Consider the following 24034-nt stretch of genomic DNA (forward strand, 5'->3'; position numbering starts at 1 on the left):
GTGCTTGCTATCTGCAAGCCCTGAGCTAGGTTCTGGAGATACAAAAATGAACATGGCAGATGTAATCCCTGCCCGCTCAAGCTCACAGCCTAACAGGGCAGATAGGCACATAACCCGGCATTTCACGATGAAGTGCTATGAAAGCGCAGTGTAGGGCCACTGGACCCAGACAGGAGGGGCCAAGGAAGGCTTCCAGGAGGAAGAGGTGTTCAAACTGAGACCTGAAGAATGAGTCGGAGTTAGCCAGGAGAGGGTAGGGACAGAGAAAGAGGCCGCTGAACAAGGAGTAGCAGAAGTCCCTGTGGCTGGACTGTAGAGCCAAGAGTGGGAAGTGGCTGGGGCCTTATGCAGGCCCTGATGTGGAATTTTAACCTGATGTTGTGAGCTTTGGAGGACCATTGAAGGGCTTTAGGTGTGCAAGAGACAGGCTCACGTATGTGTTTTAGACCAATCACTGGTTTCGGTGTGTAGAATGGATAAATGGAGGCAAGACTCAGCCAGCTAGGAGGCTGGTCCAGATCAAAGATGATGAGACCCTGGACTAAGATGTTGGATAGAAAGGTGGGGTGGAGTTGAAACATACTTTGACAGGTAGACTTGACCGGACTTGATGACAGATGGTATGTTGGGGAGAAGGATAGTCAGGGAGATACCCAGGTTTCCAGCTTGGGCAAATGAGTCACGCATGGTAGGAATTTAGGAAACACAAGATACTTAGTGAAGTTTTATTTTGTTGGCTGTTTTAGGGGAGGTTGATGATGAGTTCTATTTTTGCATTTATGTCTGAGGAAACTCTGAGTGGAGATCTCCAGGGTCATCGTGTAGATATATGTCTGGAGTTGAGAAGAGAAACTGGGTCAGCAATATAGATTTGTGACTCATCAGCATCTGGATGGAAATCAAACCCATAGAAAAGGATAAGGTTCCCCCAGAAACCTGTGAAGTAAGAAGAGCCCAGGACAGAACCCCTAGGAATACTAACATTTAAGAGATGGGCAGAGAAAGAGGAGCCCGTAGGAGACTGAGAAGGAGCAACCAGAGAGATAGTAGGGGGAACAAGAAGAGTGCAGATTTCCTGGAAACCAGGCAGACATTCAAGATGGACTGAGTGGCCAGCAAGAACAAATGCAGAGAAAGGTAGAGAAGGAAAAGAACTGAAGGGCAGAGCAACGCTGGCAGCCTCAGTGGAGGAGTGGGAGCTGAAGCCAGTGGCAGCGTGTAGAAAAGTGAGTTAGAAGTAAGACGGTGGGTTCAGCAAGTGTGGACAGTTCTTCCAAGAGGCTGGTCAGTGAAGGAGAGGAGTTAGAGAAGTCTCTCAAGGGCACATAGATGGGGTCAAGGGAGATTTTTGTTTTTTGAGGACGAGAGAGATCCAAGCATAGTGAATGCTGATAGAAGGGGCCAGAAGAGAGAGGTTTAAAAGTGTAAGAAGCTGAGAGGGGTTGTGGCATGGAGGAGGCCCCTGGGCCCAGGTAGAGGGGCTCCCAGCCAGGAAGGCCAACACCCCTCCTCCGGTAACAAAGCCGAAGGAACAAAGGGCCAGGTGGCTGCAGCAGGTTTGGAGGCTCCAAGAAGGGAGTTGAGAGAGATTCAGGCTGGTGACTTCCAGGCTGATCTCTCGTTCAAGGAGGGGGAAGTGGAAGAGGTGACTGGAGAAGCTGGGGAATGCCAAGTAGTCTTTCCAGGGTGAAGCAGGTGGTTCTGGTTTATTGCAGTGAAGCCATGCATGGAGATTTGTGTCAGATGAAGGTTCTTAAAGTTGTTTGACTTTGACCTTCTGCATATCTGCTGATCTGGACAACTGTACTAGTCATTATCAAGTTGATTTTGCATCCAGTATCTAACTTGGACCTCCTCTCTTTCTCTAGTCAAACAAACACTGCTACCTGAGGCTTATATAATTCAGAACCTGGATCAAGTTCCAGGTAAAATAGACAAGGTTTCCCCAGTTCTCAGAGGCCCTGGGCTCCAGCCAGCACTTTTGCCTGCTAGCTGTGTGAATGCAGAATGGGGGCTCTGCTGGGGGCTTTCCTCCCCCAGACACAAGGCGATCACGGACAGCACAGCCCTTGGCGGGGCTGGGCCACCCTCAAAGATCCTGCAGCCAGGTTGATGGCACGATCCACATTGATGGGGACAGCCAGGGAGTGATGCAAGCCCATCACACTGTGACCCCAGATGGTAGGATCAGATTAGTTGGCCAGTGAGTGTGATAGGAGGACAGGGAATGGAAGGGAGATGGCAGGAACCAGAGCAGTCAGGTGTGACTGGCTGGCAGCTCCTCAGAACCCTGGAGGTGGTCAGCAAGAAGGACCACCTCCCCCCAGCCGAAGACATCCTTGGAGAGCTCCCACAGTTGCAGTCATCAGGAGGGGAGGAGTCCCACAATCTGAGCACCTTGCCTGTCAAGGGACCCCGGTATACGCCCACTCCACACTTATCGACATGGTTAGGTTCCAAGACCAGGTCATTACGTGAAAACCGGTGTTATGCGAATTTTGGAGGATGACCACATCAGATCATAAAATGCAGGATGACTACATCATTACCTACTGCCAAATTACGTCATTACATAACTGCCAAAACGCTGAGAATCATGGCCCAGCCAAGTTACTCTCGCCTTGCACCTTGGCACTTGTTTCTGCCAGATGTACGTCGTTAATGCACAAAATAGTAAATTTCTTTACTATTGTCATATATGCAAAATATCAGATAATGAGATAGCCAGTGTATATATATGGAAACCTGGTGGTGTAATGATTAAGAGATATGGCTTCTAGCCAAAAGGTCAGCAGTTCAAATCCACCAGGCACTCCTTGGAAACCCTATGGGGCAGTTTTACTCTGTCCTATACGGTCGCTATGAATCAGAATCGACTTCACGGTACTGGGTTTGGTTTGGTTTTTGGTTTATATATATACATAAAAACAAAACAAACCAAATCTGCTGCCCCATAGAGTTTCCAAGGAGCGCCTGGCGGATTCAAACTGCCAACCCTTTGGTTGGCAGCCGTAGCACTTAACCACTATGCCACCAGGGTTTCCAATATATATATACACATACATATATATGTATATGTGTACATATACACATATATACTTTAACGTTTTATTATGGAAAATTTCAAACATCAAAAGTAGAGAGGAATAGTATAATGAGTCCCCATATACCCATCACCCACTCTCATCAATAATTAATATTTATCTGTTTCTACCATTTTTTTGTTTTGTTTGCTTTTGGAGCTTTTGTTTTGTTGTTTGTTTTTGCTGGAGCATTTTAATGAAAATCCCAGATGTAAATATTTCAATACTTTTTTTTAATGCAAAATTAGGATTTCTTTTGTAAACACAACCACAAGTCATTGTATCATCTAACAAAATTAAGAATAATTTCTTAACATCATCTGATACTAGTCTAGATTTCCCTTATTATCTCAAAGGCACCTTTTTATTGTTGGCTTATACAACTGAGAATCAAAATGAGGTCGACACATTGATTTGGGTGGCTACGTCTCCTCTTCTTGTTAGGATTGGTGCTATCAGAATCCAGAGATGCCAAAGGAATAGTCACTCCTGAAAAGTCTCTGGCAGGAGTTCTTTGTGCTGAAGTCATGCGCTCTCTATCCAGTATGTCCAGCTCCAGCTATCACAGCCTAAGCTTGAGTGAGCTGTCAGGGCCTGTGTGTGGTGCCCAAGGAGGAGAGAAATGCCACTGTCATGGTTAGGATGTTTTAGGCTGCAAGTAATAGAAGCCCACTCGCACTAACTTGTGCAAAAGCAAGGAGCATCAGCAGAATACTAGTGTGACCTTAGGGTACCTGAGGAGGTACGCTGTCCTGTTTCTCTGCTTCTGGTCTCTCTCTGCTTCTCTCTGGGCATCTTCTTCACTCTTCCATCACTGTAGCCAGCTTCCTGTGCTTGTGCCTGCCCTTGGCCAATCCTCAGCCTTCATGTTTACATCCGCTCTACTCAAGGGACCAACTCAGAGTTGGTAGCTGTTCCTTAGTCCCAATTCCTATTTCTACAGAAAATCCAGTTTTTCCAACTTTGCTTGTTCCATCTCTGTGACCCAGATCAGCGTTATGGGGAGGGTTGGTCATGTAGTATAAACATGGCCTAGGGAATCTATCCCCACGGATAGCAGGCCAAGTGGACACCCCAAATATGCATCTTACACATATGAAGTAGTGAGGACAGGGTCTGTGGTGGTGCAAATAGTTAATGCACTCAGTTTCTAACCAAAAGGTTGGAAATTTGAGTCCACCCAGAGGCACCTTGGAAGAAAGGTCTGGCAATCCACGTCTAAAAAATCAGCCATTGAAAACTCTGTGGAACACAGTTCTACTCTGACACACATGGGGTTGCCAAGGGTCAGAATCAACTTGATAGCAACTGGCTATTCGTGAGGATGTGTACTTTATGCAATCAATCTTTTGGCCACAGTTGGTGCTTCTAATGCCAATCAGAACTTCCAGAATTCTTCAGATTGCCTGTGAGTGTGTAGGTGGTGAAGCTTTGCAAACCCAGGCGCCTCAGAGATCACCCCCTATCTTTGTACATGAGGATCTACCGATGTCAGTGCAAGCCTACATCAACCCATCGGGCAGTGGAAAAGGGGAAATTGACCTGTGGGTCTAGGAGACCTTTCGAAAGGTTGCCTTTTCCACGCTTTCTTCTTTCCTTCTCAAAACATTTTAGGGGATGTGGTGTTAGGTCCTGTGGGAGAATTAAAACGAATAAGATATGACTCTACTCTCAAAGTACTTATGATCTAGTGCAGGAGTCTGCAAACTTTTCCTGTTAAGGGCCAAAAAAAAAAAAAAAAAACCAAACCCAGTGCCATCTAGTCGATTCCGATTCATAGCGACCAGAGAGTAAATATTTTAGGTGCTTTTGTTTGTTTGTTACATGTAGTCCCCTTCTTTCCTCTTCCTCTTCCTCTTGCTTGTCCCCCTTACTTATTTATTTTTTTTACAAACATTTAAAGATGTAAAAATCATTCTTACCTACTTGTCCATGCAAAACCAGGCTGTGTGGCACCTTTAGCCCACAGGCCATGGTTTTTTGACCCTGAACTAGTGTAAAAAGCAAATGTGTGCTCATATACACAGATCATAAAACCCAGGATGGCATATGCTAAGTACTGAGAACAGGGACTCTAGAGTCAAAAAACTTGCCCTCAAACCCTGCTTCTTATAAGCTTCATGACCTTGGGCAGGCTCTTTGTACTGTAAGAGTCTCTGTCTCCTCATCTGTACAGCGGAACTAGTAACAGACCTGCCTTCTGGGCTCTATTTGAGGATTAAATGAGATAATACACAGAAAGTGCTTAGCACAGCGCCCAGCACATAGAAAGTGCCCACTAATGTTATTCCTAAGTGCTGTTGATAAATGACACAAAGCTTGGTGGGAGTCAGAAGAAGGAGCTGCCTCCTCAAGCTGGGTGCCTGGGGAGGCTTCATCATGGAGAAGGTGGCCTTCGAACTAGGCCGTGAATAAGCGGAGGTGGAAGGGAGAAGATCTAGGCGGAGGAGGGGACCTATCCTTAGAGCCTTAAATAAGGGATGCTTCCACAGACTCTGAGGGAGACCGACAGGTGTGTAAATGGTGGTTCCATGGGGCCATTACAAATATGTCCTGGACACACAGGCAAGTGGCCTTCAGAGAGGTTTGGCACCAGAAGCCTTTCCCTGGAGGAGCCAGTTTAGAATTTGCTAGTACCTTTGTCTGGTGGCGTCCACTCAGCGATGGGCTCCTCTCAAGCCTGAATGAAGATATAATGTGCAGCAAGAGGGACCCTTCACTGAATGCAAGGACTTGGGAGCAGAGTCTCCCAACCCCCCATTCCATTCACTACAGCTCCCTGGAATGCCACTCCACTGCCCCCTCCCCGAAGCTGCACCACTGTGGTTAATGACTTCCTGGGAGAAGTGGCTCTCCAGTAATGCCCACATTGCACAAGACCCTCAGAGGAGGCTCCTAGGCCACAAAAGCAAAGACTTTCAACCACAGGGCTTTGGCTAGTCAGCCATGGAAGACTGTGGGGTTCAATCCAGAACCAGCTAAAACAGAGAGCCCCACTTGTCTGGTCCCAGTCGCAGGCATATCTTATCTGCAGAGATGGAGGTTTCCAGCCATCTTATCCCAAGTCGTCTTATCCTGAATCACTTAACTAATGTGCCTTGTTCTGATTTTACGCTCAGCAAACAGATTTCTGGTGAAGTTTTGGCTTTCCCTGTACATCTGGCTATAGTGAGAGAATGCAACGGCCAACTGTTTAACAGTTGTAAATCTCAACAGAAATGAAATAAATTGGCCTTTGGGTTTATACATCAGCCCTTGTGAACTTGGATAGCATTAGTCAGAGTCCCTAAGCCTAATCACTTCTGGAACACTAAAAAGACAGATTCTGAGTTTGGGCAGGGGAGGATCCCCTAAGAGGTCTGGGAGGCCTTTCTGGTGCTCAGCAGCCCCTCCTGGTACCTCTAAACTTCTACACGGTGTATGTTGACCCATGACCCATGCCTGCCCACTCAGTCTTTTATCCTTTATACACTTTCAAATTCATTACCAAGGTTGGCTTGTGAGAATACACATTGTCTGTGTAGTTTCAATCCATTGTAGAAACAACTTTTTGTACTGAGTATCTCACATTCGGAGAAGCCTTGGTGGTGCAGTGTTTAAGAGCTCGGTGGACACATTTTCATACATGTGCTTGTCCTTATATGGTGTGAATTTGCCAAACAAATTGTAGGGATGGGCCAGAACTTGCTTTGGACTTCCCGTTTTGAAAAGATTTTTTTTTCTCCCAGAAATCCTTTCTTGGTGCTTCTATCAGAGACTGAGCCTGGGGGGGAAGCAATGATTCCTCAGACTCCGCTAGGGCAATTCTTGCCTACCCTGCAAAGGGAGTTAACACTGGCCTTGGTTTCTGCTGGGAAATGCTGGGAGCTGTTAGGACTCATAAGTGAAGTTCAGTAGCTCTGCTGGATAAGGGAGAAAAACGCATTCACATACCTTTTTAGAAATGAATCCGTTAGAGTCACAAAGTTTCTTACAAACAATCCTTAGGCAGAAATCAAAAACAACGCATCCTGATGCTTTATAACTAATACATGAAGTCAAGCCTTTAGATGATGAGGGTGAGGAGGAGTCAGAGAACAAAGTGAGCCCACGTAGCTAGCTGATTACCACAGTGCAGGTGTGTACCTTACAACTTTTAGGTGAGTGCCAGTAGCTGATGAGTAGATTTTGACTTATGGGGTCCCCTCATATGTCGCAGTAGAACTGTGGCTGTGATCTTTTGGAAGAAGATTACCAGGCCTTTGTTTTGAGGCACCTCTGGGTAGACTCGAACCTCCAACTTTTCATTTAGCAGCCAGCCAAGCACATTAACGGTTTGCACACCCAGGGATTCCTTTACACACACACACCTGTTGGCGTCAAGTTGATTCTGACTCACAGTGACCCTATAGGACAGAGTAGAACTGCCCCATTGGGTTTCCAAGGAGCAGCTGGTGGATTCATATTGCTCTTAACCACTATGCCACCAGGGCTCCAGGGACTCCTTTGGGTAAGTTTAACTTATTACAAGAAATAAATTCACACAAGTATGATTTCTAAAAACAAATGTTTAGAGGCAACATAGCCTTGACATTAAAGATTGTATTTTACAGAAGATTTCATTTAAAAAATCTTTAAAATTAGAATGAGCTAACGGTAATTTTTCAATAAATGAACTAACCAGGACACAGTTTAATGATAACAACATGCAAAACAAGTATAGAAAGAAAGGACCTCCACCCCAGTCCCAATGTTTTTATCTGTTCTCCAGTCTTTACCCTTTTGTATCTAACCCCACATAGGACTCCATGGGTGGTGTAAACAGTTAACGAGCTCAGCTGCTAACCCAGAGGTTGGCAGTTCCAGCCTACCCAGAGGAGCTTCCCAGAGGAAGAAAGCCCTGGCAATCTACATCTGGGAAAAATCAGACATTGAAAACCCGATGGAGCACAGCTCTACAGTGACACATGGAGTCGCCATAAGTTGGAGTCAATTCCACAGCAACTGGCTTAACCACACATTGTTTTTTCTTCTCGAAGCATCTGTGTCTTCCTCCTAAAAATGACTGAGGTCTGATTCTCGGCCCCCTGGGATTCTGATATAATTAGCTGAGGTTCAGCCTGGGTACTGGAATTTTTCAGAAGCTCCCAGATGATTCTAATGTGACCAGTGAGAATCACTGATACCTATTGTAACCAAAGTAGAATCCGTGGGGATTATGGTTTAAGCCTCTGTCTGGGGATGGAACTACAATTCTGGATTCTCAGTCTTCAGCCCTTTTCAGATCCTTCTTTAAGGAGAACCTCCCTCTTGTCCCGTACCACGGCTTGAGGTAGGAAAGCCTTGGCTATCCCCGGTAGCTTGCCTCTTGACTCTATCTTTTGCTGTGGGCGTTAATTGAACAGCAACTTTCTCTAATCGTATTTGTGACCGAGAGTTAACTAATCACAGAAAAAGCCTTGGTTCTGAGCCCCCTCTTTGCGTGACAGAGGATTGCTGCTGTGCCATGTGACCGTTCGAGCTTCCACTCAGCTCCATCCCAGCTGGGAGGGGGCCCTGCTGACTCTCCTCGGCACGTACAGAGGCAGGAGGCTGTGCTGCAGCCCAGGCTCAGCAAAACCCCTGAAAGCCTTCTACCAACCTGGAGATTTTCTTTCCACTGGACCAGTTTCTCCAACTCTAATTCCCCACTTTTTGAAGCCAACCTCAGTATAAAAGTCACTTGGCAGTGAGTTGCTTGGGATTGCACATTACCCACTTTACCAGGCTTCCACGAGCCTTTAAACCTGGCTTTAGGCAGACTCTTTTTAAAGAGCCCTTTCTTTTATTCATTCTGAAAAACATTTAAACTTTTTATTGTGGAGAATTCAAATTAATTCAAAAGTAGCGTATAGTAGTCCCTGGATGGTGCAAGCAGTTAAGGAGCTTGGCTGCTAACCAGAAGGTTGGAAGTTCAAGTCCACCCAGAGACACCTCAAATGAAAGGCCTGGTGATCTACTTCCAAAGAATCAGCCACTGAAAATGCTATGGAGCTCAGTTCTACTCTGACACACACGGGGTTGCCACGAGTCAGAACTGACTCGATTGCAGCTGGTTAGTATATAGTAGAATGAGCCTCCATGTATCCATCACCTAGCTTCAACAACTACAAGCTAACTAATGACCAATCTTGGTTCATCTGGGTCATGTTGATAGAAATCCCAGACACCATATCATTTCATCTATAATATTTTGGTATGTGGCTCTTTATGAACATAACCACAGTACTATTAGCACACCTAAAAATAAATAACAGTTAATTCCTTACTTTCCATCAAATTATCCAGGCAAAGTTCACATTTTCCAAATATACATATATCTGGGCACACTCTTCTGCCAGTGTTCTTGGCACTATTCTAAGGGAAAGAGATCATGTCCCGTAGTGGGTCCACTTGTAGGAGAATGGGACACAAAGCTTTGTGTTTGCTGGCATTGGGACCCCAGACAAGCCAAACTGTCCTGAGTCACATGGTTTTATGTAGCTACAGGCAGGGGCTCTTCAGGGCTCATTCAAATCACCTGGGGTGCTCCCATGACCAGTCCTCCCTCCTGGTGAGGTGACCATCCAGGCTTCACTATTTTTTTAAACCTCCCCCAGGGAATTCTAATGGGCACTCAAGGTTGAAAACCACTGCTGTATATCTCTGGTGCTCCACTTTGCCTTGTTCTAGGCAAGGTGAAAGTGAGCTAAATTTCCAGCTGTAGCCATCAAAAACACAAAATTAAGGTCCAGGTCACAGACTTCATGGTTCAACATCTGTATTCCTAAAATAGCTTCAAAGGGGGCTGGAGAGGTGTCCCTAGTGAAGTTGTCTAGTATCCTAGAATGTTTTGAAATCAAGTTCCCAGGAGATTCTGGAAGCAGGGTCTAGTTCTGTTATTGCCCTGAGCCTGGAAGCAGTTTACTTTTCTTCAAACTGTGCTCAGCTGGGTTGCTGCCTTGTCTGTTTGTCTGTGGAGCTAATAACGCTTGGGGTGTGTCTAACAGTCCAGGTCCTGGAGGACGGAGAAGACTGATCATGTTTGCTATCTGGATTTAATAGAGGATGTTTCAAGGAGGAGGTGTGACTCTACCCACTCCTTCTAGGTAGACTTGCTTTTACATATGCAGAAAGTTGAAGAATGGGATGTCAGGAGAGGGCTGCACCAGATATTTGTGGGACAGTGAAGAGCACAACCAACCAAAGTGACCCCATGAATGGGATGCATCACACTTTTGGATGGATGGGCTGGGTATGGAGTAGCAAAAGGGTCCTCAGTGGCAGGTGACAGTCTAGTTGATCTTGTGATTTTTTTTGAGCAAAAAAAAAAGGGCAATATAAAGGATTGATTGGATAGGCGAAAGACCCTCAGGGAGAAAGGTTGAGTGTGTTCTCAACCAAAATACTTGGACTTGTCCTTTGATCTCTCCCTTGCAAACTCTTACTGAGAAAAACCTTTCTATTGGTATCATGTACACTTGGATCTACTATAATTTAAATGATGTTCCTCAAAACAGATTTTCACATGAAAAAAGTCAGCTACAACTTAGTGGCAAGTGTCTGTCTGGTCTCTGCTCCAGCCACCCTGTTTCAGATCTTTGTCTCCCAGGCCTCTGATCACCCTCTCCATTCATGTCTGCTGGCTGCCTGGTTTCAAAACAAAACCCATTGCCATCGAGTTGATTCCGACTCATAATGACCTTATAGGACAAAGCAGAACAGCCCCATAGGGTTTCCAAGGAGCAGCTGGTAGATTTGAACTGCCAACCTTTTGGTTAGGAACCAGTCTCTTAACCACTGCGCCACCAGGGCTCCAGCTGCCTGGTTAGCTGGTCTCAAATAAATTAATTGAATTAAGACGTTAAACACTGATAAAGCAAAGTGCTCACACAATTAGCTAAAGAGGAAATCTGACAAAGGAAAACCTCACTAGTAATCAAAAAAAAAAAATGCAAACATGATTTAATTTTTCAATTATCAGATAAAAAAAGGTGAAAAAAATGAAAATGCTAGAGTTTGAGGACTTCGGGGAAATATTCAGCCTCATACCCATCGGTGAAAGAGTAAGTTGGTACAAGTTTTCTAGAAAACTGTTTGGCACAGTATGTTATACATTTAAGAATGTGCAGACTTAGCAATTCCATTTCCTAGAATTTACCCAAAAAAAAAAATATTCAGCAGGAGCCGAGGATGTTCAAAACAGCCTTATTTATAATAAAGAATACTTAGAAATAATCCAAACATCCACAAATTCAGGATTGCTCCTGTCAGTTATGGTACACTCATACCATGAAATAATAGAGAGCCTTTAAAATATCATGAGCTACAGTAAATTTTAATGGTTATGGATATATATAAACATGAAAAGACGTCTATTAGATATTATACCCTTAAGGCCGCTAAAATGTTATTGATATAAAAGTGTGTGTTTGTGTGTGTGTGTGTGTGTGTGTGCATATGTGCACGCTGGAAGATCTAAAATGATAGTCGTCAAAATATCAACTATGGTGGCCTCTGGTTGGGGGGGATGGTTTGAATGACTTTACTTTCTTCCTTTTTTCTTGTTTCCAAAACTACGAAAGTAGTAGTCTTTCTTTTTCAAAAACAATGTTGACAATAGCTAGCACTGATAGAATATGTATATTATGTGCTCTAATTGTTACACACTGGTACTATCCTTAAAGAAAACAAAGGTGATAAAAGATTAAGTAACGTGCCCAAAGTCCACAGCAACTAAGTGATGGAGCTGGCACTCAGAATCTGGCAGTCTCTCTCTCTGCAGGATGTGCTCTGTTCTACTAAATAACCCAACGAAAGAGTGAAAGTCTTCTAACCAGCCCCCCAACAATCCCACTCCTCTCCTCAGAAGTAACCACTGGTAACTGTTTGACATGTACCCTTTCAAACCTTTTGCTGGGCATTTCCAAACACACACACCGTTTTTCTTTTCAGTAAAATGGATTACCCATCCTGTCAGTATCCGGTTTGCCCTTACACTTTTTACCTCAGGGGTAGTCTCCAGCATGGACATGTAGGACGGATGTAACCATTCCCCCACTGAAGAACTGGGCGGTGGGGTGGGGTGGGGGGAGTTTCCAGTTTTTTGCCAAACAGACAAAGCTGCAGTGAGCATCTTCGTGTACATATTACTTGTACAGATGTGTCCTTATGTTCCTGTCGTAATTTCCTGGAAATGGAGCCACTGGATCAAAAAAGATGCACGCTTTAGACTTTTAAGGAGGCTGCCCAATTACCTCCACCAAAAAGGTTGTGCCATTGTTGTGGATTGAATTATGTCCCCCCAAAATGTGTGTCAGTCTGGCTAGGCCATGATTCCCAGTATTGTGTGACTGTCCACCATTTTGTCATCTGATGTGATTTTCCTATGTGTTGTAAATCTCACCTCTATGATGTTAATGAGGCAGGATTAGAGGCAGCTGTGTTAATGAGGCAGGACTCAGTCTACAAGATTAGGTTGTATTTTGAGTCAATCTCTTTTGAGATATAAAAGAGAGAAGTGAGCAGAGGGACATGAGGACCTCATTACCACCAAGCAAGAAGAGCCAGTCCCTGCACTGAGAAGCTCCAAGACCAGGGGAAGATCGATGACAAGGACCTTCCCCCAGAGCCGACAGAGAAAGAAAGCCTTGCCTTGGAGCTGATGCCCTGAATTAGGACTTCTAGCTTCCTAAATTGTGAGAGAATAAGTGTCTGTTCGTTAAAGCCATCTACTTGTGGTATTTCGGTTACCGCAGCCCTAGATAAAATAATTAACACAACCATTAAGTCTGCAGTACAAACAAATAAACAAACAAGCAAAAAACCCAGTTGCCATCATGTCGATTCTGATTCATAGTAGCCCCCTGTGTAGAACTGTTCCATAGGGTTTTCAAGGTTATAAGCTTTCGGAAGCAGATCACCAGGCCTTTCTGGCAAGGCACCCCTGGGTGGGTTCGAACCACCAACCTTTTGGTTAGCAGTGGAGTCCTTAACCATTTGCATCACCTGGGGACCCGACATGATGTACATGAGTGCCCATTTCCCTGTATTTCCACTGACAGGCTGGGAAGTGAAGAATGTTATTTCATTTGTTGTAATTTAAATGTCCTCGCTTACTAATGAAGTTGAGCATCTTTTCATATGTTTATTGGCCATTTAAATTTCTTGGGATTGTTCACTTTCCATTGGGCACTTTGAGTTTTTCTTATTGATTTGAAGGAGCTTTGTTCTTTTATGAATATTGGTCCTTTGAGGCTCTGTCTGTTGCAAATATTTTCCCCAGTACATTACTTTTCCTGTAACTTGGTTTATGCCTTATTTTGTTTTCTAGAACTTTTAATTTATTTTATTTTTATATACGCGAATCTTTTTTTTCCCTTTGCGGTTTTCCATCTTATTTAAGGAGTCTTTCTCCACAACCAAGGACATAAGAATATTCTCCTACATTCTCTTCTTGTACATTGATAGTTTTGTTTATAGATTTATTTTTTATGTTTAGACTTTAATCCATGTAGACTTTAATATTATGTTTGGTGAGAAGCCAGGACTTAACTTTTTTTTATCCTTAGATTGATCATCTTTTAAACAACTCCAACTCCTTTTTCATAGCCTGAATTCCCATGTGGATCCAGGTCTGTTTGTAGACTGTTGATCCATCAATCCCTTGGTCTACTCCTGGACTGGAATCACGCTGTTTTAATTACTCTAGCTTTTCAGCAAGTTTTAATATCTGCTAGGGCATGTCCCACCCCATACTTCCTCTTTTTTAAACTTTCTCTGACCATTCTCTGACATTCACTTTTTCAGAGGAACTTTAGAATTCACTAACCAGGCTCCAAAAATACTCCCTTGGGCTTTTGATTAGAATAGCTTGAAAAAAAAAATTTTTTTTTTTGAAGCCATACTGTAATGTGAGGTTGACATCTTAAAAGATGAAGTAGGGGTCTTCAATAGTGCTGCCCTCTGAGGAGAAGGCATGTCTGGCATTGCCTCTGCCCATCATCCAAGGCCTTCCCACTCTGCCCCTCCACCCCAGCCTATGATTCCCAGGCTTCTGACAAAAGACAACTTCCTGCACATCCTTGGTTTAAGTTCTTTCCTTCCCCCGTGACATTTGGATTTTAACCAGAGCTATCAGAGCCCAAATCCTAAGAGTGAGAATCTTGGAAACCTCAAGCCCTGCAGCAGAACCCATAGGGAGAATACTCATTGTCCCTACTCCTAGCAAATCACACCCCATAAGGCAGGCACTCAATGCCTCACACGTGACCACCCCTGGTTTCCTGATGACCCTTTTTTTGTTATTGTTGTGCTTTAAGTGAAAGTTTACAAATTAAGTCAGTCTCTCATAAAAAAAAAAAAAAAAAAACACGACTTGCTATATGCTCCTAGTTGCTCTCCCTGTAATGAGGCAACACACTCCTCCTCTCCACCCTCTATTTCCATGTCCATTCAGCCATCTTCCGTCCCCCTCTGCCTTCTCATCTCCCTTCCAGAGAGGAGCTGCCCACATAGTCTCATGTGTCTACTTGATCCAAGAAGCTCACTCCTTGACAGTCTCATTTTTTATCTTATAGTTCAGTCCAATCCCTGTCTGAAGAGTTGGCTTTGGGAATGGTTCCAGTCTTGTGCTAACGGAAGGTCTGGGGACCATGACCTCTGGGATCCTTCTAGTCTCAGTCAGACTATTAAGTCTGGCACATGACACTTTTTGTTAACTGCTTTATTGAGGTGTAATTTATGTATGTTAAAGTTCTGTCATTTCAAGTGTGCAATTAAGTGGTTTTTAGTACATTTATAGAATTGTGCGACCATCACAACCCAGCTCTAGCTCATTCCACAAATGGAGCACAACGAAATCCCTCGGGCCCATTTACGGTCATTCTCTGGATGTCTCTGTCCTGAGCATGACAGTGTCAGGAGGAGTGGGGGAGACAGTCACAGGGTTCCCAAGAGGCCCTCTGCCTGTGGGTCTAGGACCAATGCCCCACCAGTATCCACACACGACTCCCAGGCTCCTCCTGAGGGCACTGGCCAAGCTGAGCCCATCCTTACCCCTTTCAGGTGGATAAAGTTTGAAGAAAAGGTCGAGGAAGGAGGCGAGCGCTGGAGCAAGCCCCATGTGTCCACACTGTCCCTGCACAGCCTCTTTGAGCTCCGAACCTGCCTGCAGACGGGGACGGTGCTGCTGGATTTGGATGGTGGCTCCTTACCACAGATCATAGGTGAGGCAGGGACCGCCGTGGGCATCTCTCCTGCGGTTCCTGCAAACCAGGGCAGCTGCCCTGCTTCGTGCCCAGCTGGCCCATCCCTGACATCAGCCTGATTCTGCAGACCGGATTTGCTATGATGCTCCTAAGCCATCATCACAGTGGCTCCCAGTTTCAGTCCTACAGCTGCTTAGAGAGGAAAAGATAATGCTCCTAAATACCATCCACCAATATAGTAAAAGTAGGGGCAATGGTGGTTCAGTGGTAGAATTCATCTGTGCAGGAGACTCGGGTTTGGTTCCCAGCCAAGACACCTCATGCTTAACTGCCCCCCTGGTGTTAGTGGAGGCCTATGCATTGCTATGATGCTAAACAGGTTTCAGCAGGGCTGCCAGGCTAAGACAGACTGGGAAGAAAGGCCTGGTGATCTACTTCCAAAACTCAACCATAAAAACTCTATGGATCACAATGGTCCGATCCCGTTGTGCAGTGTCGCCATGAATCGGGGGCTGACTCCATGGCAGCCAACAACAACAGCAAATGTAACAAGAGAGGAGATGAGCCTGTCGGCAGGGTCAGAGACAGCTATTGGCAGCCCATTTCTATTCAGGGTAAATGCATGTCATTCATCCTTAGGAAGTTAGCTCTTCTTTAGTGGTGTGGTGGAGGGAGGAGGTGGCTTGCCTTTTGGTCCCTGAAAGTTTTTATGAACTTTATCTTAGCACATTCAATTTTGTCTAAATACTTTTCTAAAGAGAATTCATTTTAGGACTAAAACCATTTAGTACTTTGGTGCTTCTTGGGGCACTTTCCTATGTACCATTTCATTTCCTTTTCTCGGTAACTTTAATAGAGCTGAGAATTCTACCCACACCCGTGCACCTCCAGACACGGACACGTACATCTGTTACATACGAGGAAACTGAAGGTTCGAGACTTGACCAAGATCCCACAGTCAGTGGCAAAGCCAGGACTACTACTGCATTTCCTGCCACGTCTAGCTTTCTTGGAAACCCTGGTGGTGTAGTGGTTAAGAGCTACGTCTGCTAACCAAAAAAGGTCGGCAGTTCAAATCCACCAGGCACTCCTTGGAAACTCTGTGGGGCAGTTCTACTCTTTCCTATAGAGTTGCTATGAGTCGGAACCAAGTCGATAGCAATGGGTTTGCTTTGGTTTTTTCTAGCTCTCTTTTAATTCCACTAGAGACAGATGAAACTGAAGACCCTCACACCCTGGGGCCAGTCTGCCAGGCTCTGTCCCATGTGGATGAAGTGCTTTGTTTCCTACACAGATGATGTCATTGAGAAGCAGATCGAGGATGGCCTCCTGCGGCCAGAGCTCCGGGAGAGGGTCACCTATGTCCTCCTGAGGAAGCACCGTCACCAGACCAAGAAGCCCATCCACCGCTCCTTAGTGGACATTGGAAAGTCAGTGTCTTCTACCACAAGTGAGTCAGACCACGCACGGTGGACATTGGGCATCTGGGGGGCTGGCGTCAGGCCCCGGTGCCAGTGGGCCCACCTCGGTGGCCAGTGGTGTCTTGGCAACTTAGAGGCTTCTTTACACCCTGAAGAAATGCTGAGGTTCTGGGAAGCTTACTCAGCCTCCTACTCTAGCAGGGCTTCAGGGACCCCAGCCATACCCCAGTGCTGTCCCCACCACCAGAGCAGGACATTTCTAGGCAGAGAAGAGGTTCTCAGCCCGGGTTGCACATTGGAATCACCTGGGGTTTGAGCCTTGTACTGGTGCCAAGAGTAATGCCCCCAAGAGCTGTACTCAATTGGTCTGAGGTATGGGCTGGGCACCAGGATTTAGAAAGCTCCCCAGAAGGTTATCATGTGCAGACAGGGCTGGGAAATGCTGGTATAGGAGCTTGAAAAGGGATTGAAAATTTCCCACCCAACCCCCAAGAAAAGCCAAGAGCCTCATTAGAAAACGGTGCACATCGCGGCAGTCAAAGGGGTATAGGTCAGTACCAAGGGTGCCAGGGCCTTTAGACCTGACAGCTAGTGTCATTCTGATTAGCAGAGCCTGGAAATTGTTCCACGTACATATCTCAGACTCCAGCCCTCCACGCTCAGGACCTCAGCGATGCCCAGGGACACTAGCCCTGCTGAACCTGTCAGACAAACACAATAACCAGAACAAAGTTGATAGTTGGCCAAATAAAGAACCTTGAGAATGTCTTTAAGTGAGTTGTTTAAAAATGGAAAGTGTTTGGCATATCACAATACCAGAAAATCAATATTTAGCATTTTCCTATATGCCAGGCGGAAACCCTGGTGGCATAGTGGTTAAGAGCTACGGCTGTTAACCAAGAGGTCAGCAGTTCAGATCTACCAGGTGCTCCTTGGAAGCCCTATGGGGCAGTTCTACTCTGTCCTACAGCGTCGCTATGAGTCGAAACTGACTCAACAGCTTCGGTTTTGGTTTGGTTATGTGCCGGGCACTGTTCTGAGCATCCCACGTATGTCAACTCACTTTATCCTCTCACCAATCCTGTAGAGTTAAGCAATGTTCTCATCATCCTCATTTAACAAATGAGGAGCCTGAGGCACAGAGAGGTTAAGTAACTTGCCTAAGGTCACACACCCAATAAGTGGTGGAACAAGGATGATCCGGGCAGTCAACCACAACCTGCTACCTGTATCTGTCTCACTTTCATCAGTACATTTTCCCTGTAATCTTGTTCAGACTATTAACTTGTTTTCTAAAACGAAAAACTTTCTTTTTTGGGAAAGAATGTTTTTATTTACTTTTTAAATTTTATTTTGTTGTTGAGAATATTCACAGAAAAGATACACCAGTTCAACTGTTTCTATATGTACAATTCAGTGACATTGATTATATTCTGTGAGTTGTGCAACCTTTCTCACCCTCCTTTTCTGAGCTGTTGCTCCCTCATTAACATAAACTCATGGCCTCCTAAGGTGCCTACCTAATTTTTCAAGTTGCTGTTGTCACTTTGATCCCATGTAAATAGTTCTTGAAAAAGCAGAATGCTTAAGGCCGGCATTAAAAACCCTTTTCTCCCTGGAAGGGGAAGAGATGGCATCTTGCAGCCCAATTAATTTCAAATGATTGTAAACTCACAGCGCGCTGCAGAAAGGATGCCTAAGCCAAGTGCTTTCTCCTCCCAGATCGCAGCCCGGCCCGCAGTCCTGCAGCTGGCACAAGTCTGCACCGTTCCACTGAGGACCTGAGGATGCGAGAGAGCGCGAACTATGGACGTCTGCGTGAGTGTGTCTTCTTCCCCGAGTGGCGGAGTCTGCCTGAGGGTGTCTCTGCCCCAAGTGAGGGAGTCTGCGTGAGAGTGTCCGCCCTGAGTGACATAGTCTGAGTGAAGGTGTCTCTGCCCCGAGTGACAAGTCTGTGTGAGGATGTCTGCCCCCAGTGACAGAGTCTGCGTGAGGGTGTCTGCCCCTGAGTGACAAATCTGCATGAGGGTGTTTTCTTCCCCGAGTGACGGAGTCTGCATAAGCGTGTCTCTGCCTCAAGTGAGGGAGTCTGCGTGAGGGTGTTTGCCCCGAGTGACAAGTCTGTATGAGGATGTTTCTACCCCAAGTGACACAGTCTGAGCGAGAGCGTCCCTGCCCTGAGTGACAAGTCTGTGTGAGGGTGTCTCTGCCCTGAGTGACGTAGTCTGTGTGAGGATGTCTCTACCCCAAGTGACATAGTCTGAGTGACAGCGTCTCTGCCCTGAGTGACAGTCTGCGGGAGGATGTCTCTCACCCAAGTGACAGTCTCAGTGAGAGCGTCTCTGCCCTAAGTGACAAGTCTGTGTGAGGTTGTCTTTGTCCTGAATGATGGCCTCTTTCTGGCTATGGAAGCTGTGGGGTGTAGACATTTTCATAGATGCGGTCAAGGAGATAAGGCCCAGAATCTGCCTAGAATTCTTGGGATATGCATCAGGAGAGATTGAACTTTCATCTTGAACGTGAGCTGCCCTCAGAGCCTGACTTACTACCATAATCTTCTAAATAATGACTGAGATACGCAGCTCTAAATCTTTTCCTGGCAATCAATACCCAATCCAATGTTCTAGGCATTTTTATCTTAGTCAGTACGTTTGTTTTCACTAAGCTGATCGTTTTCCCTATTTTTGGTGAAAAGCCTTCCTAGAAACTAAATTAAAAATAGGATAGGTCGTTTCCCAGGATCCATGGTGTGATGACAGTCTCCGTCATCATTAAGATGAGATGCTGATAGAAGCACACCCCTATGTGCTAGGAAAGGGTCAGGAGGGCTTATGAGGTGAGAAGCCACAGACATGGCTTTTTAGGCAATATGGGATGAACAGTCTGGTGAGTTGTGGGTCAAAGAAAAGTAGGAACTTGGAAATGAAGAGTAAAAGAAAAAGCAGTGTGAAGGGGTATCTCCCTTTAAGTACTTTTACTAAAACTCCTAGATAAGCGTGAGAACAGCGGAGGTCTGGGCCTCTGACCAGACCCAAGGAGTGGTTGTGGGTCCCCATGGTCTCAAGGTTTGCTCCTATCTTTTCTCTCTGTGTCTAATGACCCCGATCTCATGGTCTTACTGACCTTGGTTATTGCAAGAAGGGATCCACGTAGCTATAGACAGGAGCTGGCCATACAACATGGCTCTGGGAAGAGCCTTCCACGCAGTTATTCATGGTTTCTGAAGCCTCCTCTGTGCCCAGCACTGCTTGGTGCTGGGGACACGAATAACAGGGAATAAGTGATTACAGTTTTGTGTGGGTGGGCTCTAGTCCAGATATGCACCCCTCACTGCAGTGGCCCAGCCCACAGACCCCACCCAGGAAGACTCAGTGAAGAGGAGACATGGGACTGAGCAGAGGTGGACACCAGAGTGGACCGGGAGTGAGAAGGAACAAGTGGAACCTGGAGTCTGGCTAGTCTTGCAAGACAGTTGGCATTGAACGGCAGGAAAGGAGAAGATGATAGCTCAAGGGGGCTGCAGGATTGAGAGGGGGTGTCTTGCTTTGGTCATGAAGATGGGAGAGGCCTGTGTAGGGGCCAAGAGAAAAGACCCTGTGAGAGCCTGGAATCCCCTAATTGGCCTTCTTTCCCTTCTCTCCTAGGTCATGCCCAGAGCAGAAGCATGAATGACATTTCTCGCACACCAAACACCGACCAAGTAATAAAGCCCTGCACTGGGCTGCACTGAAGGGCCAGGCTGGGGCTGAGGCTGGGAGGAGCCTTTGGTTTCAAAAACAGGGAGCCCCTACAGGCAGAGGCCCACTCTCATGAAGGAACAGGCATCCCAGGAGGGACCCTGTTGGGGTCTGGGCTGGAGGAGCAGGGGACAGAAAAGCATGGTCAGATGAGGAGCCAGCTGTCACTAAGCTTGGAATTTGTTGGACGCTTACCTAGGTTCACCTCCCCATGACTTGGGAGCACCTTTGAAGATGGGCTGGGGATTTAGGCTGGCAGAGGAATGGCAGTGGGTCCTCCTGTGAGGACAACAGTGATAGCTAATTAATTGGACTGTCTGATCATGTGTCTTCTTCCTAGGGGAGGGCAGGGGAAAGTGGTGTTCTTGTCTCCTGCCAGGTCAGATGAAATCAGAATCCTACAAATAGGTTAGCCCAAGTTCTAAGGCTCACAGGCCAAGAGCCCCTTGACTAGGCCCCCTGAGGAAGTCCAGAGAGGCCTCCCTGATTCCAGCCCTGCACACCTCAAGGACAGGTAGCTTCATGGTCCCCTTTTCTGTGCCCTGGAGGTAGGAAGAAAAGTGCAGAAGGAAACCTGATACTTGGAGAAGGGTCCTCAAGGGCTTGGTGACCTCCAAGCCTTCAAGATATGCCCAAGTTTGGTAGAAGGCAAAACAAAAGCAATCCCCTCAGGCCAGTGTCCCCAGAGCCCTCTAGTGACCAGAATAATAAAATAACAACAATGACAACATCAACCAACATTTAAAGTCCACATACCACTGTATGACACTGTTGAACATTTTCTGTGCCTCACGAAGGTGCTGTTATTATGCCCATTTTACTGATGAAAACACTGAGGCTTAAAGCAGTTACATACAGCTAAAAAGGGGTAAGATCCACGATATGAACCCAGGCAGTCTGATTCTAGAGCCCATGATTTGAGAGTGATTTAAGTACAGCTATTCTGGAATATTGGAAGAAAGGCTTGTGATCTGCTTCGGAAATGTCACAGCCTTGAAAAGCCTACGGAGCACAGTTCTACTCTGCAACACATGGGGCTGCCATGAGTTGGAATCAACTCAATGGCAACTGGTTTGGTTTGGGTTTTATTCTGGAGTATTATTTAGAAAGAAACACCATTTTACTATAGTCATATACACAGACAATGTGGCCACGATAAGAAATCATTGCCTGGTATAAGTTTTTCACAACCTATTTTAACTAACATGTAAGTGGTAATAATAATAACTATCATTTTTACCAGGCAATGCTTCCTTGATTAGGGCTCTGAACCCAGCGCCTGACTCCAGCATCTGCCTCTTCTTTCTGACTGATGCCCCATGCTGCCTGTCTTCATATTTACAGCATCAGTGGTTTACACTCCAGTGAACGCTCTTTAGATACAAGTCCAGAGATGTTTGCTCTATAGGCTCTTCCTTCATCTTTGGTTTTCACAAAGCTACTCCATGCCAGCCCTTGGCTGAAGGGCTTCCAGTGAGCAGAATGTGGATTCAGATAGGAAGTGAGGTCAGCAGGGCCCTGGTCATACAAGCCCAGGTCCAGGCCGTGGTCAAGCCAGGGTGGCCAGAATGCCAGCATGCTTGCCACCAAACATGTCACAACTGCAAGGGAGGATCAAGGCTCTGTTTCAACTCCTCTTGTCGTCTGGCCCTGGCGTTCGCTGGATACCCTGAAGCGTGTTCAGAGCAGTGTTGTTCAGGGCTCTCCTGCCCACCCCACCTCTCCTCCTGTCCCCTGGACTCACCCTCTGCCTGATGCTTAGGGCCATAGAGCTGGCACAGGGATGGGAACTGCCCTGGCATAATGAGCCTTCCATCCTGAAAAGGCTGCTGATTTATCAGCTGACTATGCTGGGACAAAGAGACTTTCTGAGTCAGGGAGACTCTGGCCTTCCGGTTAACTCTTGTCTTTGCTTATTCTCACTATATTAGGATCCTCGGGGCTGTTGCTGGTTGCCTGGAGGTTGGGGAGAGTTGTTTTTTGTCTGATTGGATTTAAAGATTATAAAGGTGCAGTCTTTGCTCACATGTGTATCACACCCTGTGTGTGAGTCTAATCAGGAAATGGCTGTGGGCCCAAAAGGGCAAGAGCCGGTGGCCACGTGCATGACCACAGCCATCTCCTTCCCCAAGGACCTGTGTCTGCACAGAGTTTGTGAGAAACAGACATTGCTGTGCCAACAGGGGAGACTGTGGCCAAGGGGAATTGGCAGGGAAATCATGGTATCGCCAGGACCTCTCTTTGACACTCTTCTCCACCTTCAAGACCCTTTCCCCCTTTGTTCGTCCCTGTAGACTTCAACCAGCCCTACCTCCCGAAATGCTTCTTCGCCATCCTCTCTCTTCAAAACTATCTCTGTCCCTCATGGTCCTGAGGAAAAACAATCTGATAAACTAATTTATTCTAAGATGCTAAGGACTGAAAACAGCTTGTGTGTGCTCACCCCTGGGATATTTTTATTGTAAAAGAGGACCCTGGAGAAGTCAATGTCTTCACCCTAAGCATGAGTCATAAACCAAAGAGTGAGAACAAGATGGTGCAGAGGGCTTGTCTCCAATACCTCTCAGATCAGACCCCACTGGTTCTACCTATTTTGTCTTCTGCCCTGAACAAACACTAGTCAGAGAGACTAGATGGCAGCCATCTTGGTAGTCTCAGTTGGAAAGTCTTAGAAGTTATGAAAGTCGGGAGGTCCCCTAGGGGTGGTTCTTCAGCATGGAGGACTCCCACAGACATTGAGGTGGGGCCCAGGGGTTCCAACCCATTTGCCCTGACTGTCAGAACAGGCCTTCTCCTTCCCACAGCCACCAAGGGTGGAAGCAGAGACAAGAAGTCTTGGCAGTTTGCATTTAAGAGCTAAGACTCCTGGTCGACTTAGGCCAAAGGGACTGGCTGAGGGAAGGAGGCTTGAGCACCCCCCCTCCCCGGGACTCTCTTCTCTGACCCCTCAATTCACACCTCAGTTGAGCAAAATTTTCACCAATGAAGAAATGTGTTAGGGGTCAAATCTTTGCCAGTTCCTTCTAAAATTAAGCCATCTACAAAGGCTTACTAAGTCCTTGGGGTTAACCAACTTTGAATCTCCTCATCTAACAAATGGGAGAGAGTGTTCAGTTACTTTTTTCATTCTCCTGAGACATATTGGGAGAATTTTTAAAGTTAGGCCTCCAAAGGGCAGTGAGGGAGTGAGAGCTGAAACCACTGGGTGTGGGTGTGTCCATGGTATCTTGTCTCCCTCTTCCTGACCAGCGGAAAAACAAATTCATGAAGAAGATCCCCAAGGACTCAGAAGCATCCAACGTGCTGGTGGGTGAGGTGGACTTTCTGGATCAGCCGTTCATTGCTTTTGTGCGCCTCATCCAGTCTGCCATGCTAGGAGGAGTGACCGAGGTGCCCGTTCCGACCAGGTGAGTAGCCATTTAAACCTGCCCACCAGATTCACCCTAATGCAGCCAACAGTCCAGGCAGTCAGCAAGAAGTGACGTTAGAGACGCCCCTAAAACACAGAAGGAAAATGAGAGAATTTGCTGGGGAGGCAAATCTTCTGACTAGAAAAGAGTTTTGGAAAGTTTATTGAAAATAATCAC

The 24034-nt window shown here is 46.1% G+C and overlaps 1 protein-coding gene across 5 annotated transcripts in view; it reads left to right on the forward strand.

The window, feature by feature from the left end:
• The window catches only part of SLC4A5 (solute carrier family 4 member 5), a 101358-nt gene that overhangs the window by 30587 nt on the left and 46737 nt on the right, over nucleotides 1-24034 (forward strand). For 3 of the 5 annotated variants that reach the window (XM_049856591.1, XM_049856592.1, XM_049856593.1), the window contains exons 5-9: nucleotides 15147-15307; nucleotides 16584-16739; nucleotides 18433-18528; nucleotides 20355-20410; nucleotides 23697-23854. In XM_049856591.1, coding sequence (XP_049712548.1) covers nucleotides 15147-15307; nucleotides 16584-16739; nucleotides 18433-18528; nucleotides 20355-20410; nucleotides 23697-23854 — 627 coding nt within the window. The remainder of the gene's footprint in view (nucleotides 1-15146; nucleotides 15308-16583; nucleotides 16740-18432; nucleotides 18529-20354; nucleotides 20411-23696; nucleotides 23855-24034) is intronic. The other 2 variants (XM_049856594.1, XM_049856595.1) reach the window with 1 other exon arrangement.

Source organism: Elephas maximus, chromosome 17 (genome assembly GCF_024166365.1).
Source record: "Elephas maximus indicus isolate mEleMax1 chromosome 17, mEleMax1 primary haplotype, whole genome shotgun sequence".
NCBI lineage: Eukaryota > Metazoa > Chordata > Mammalia > Proboscidea > Elephantidae > Elephas > Elephas maximus.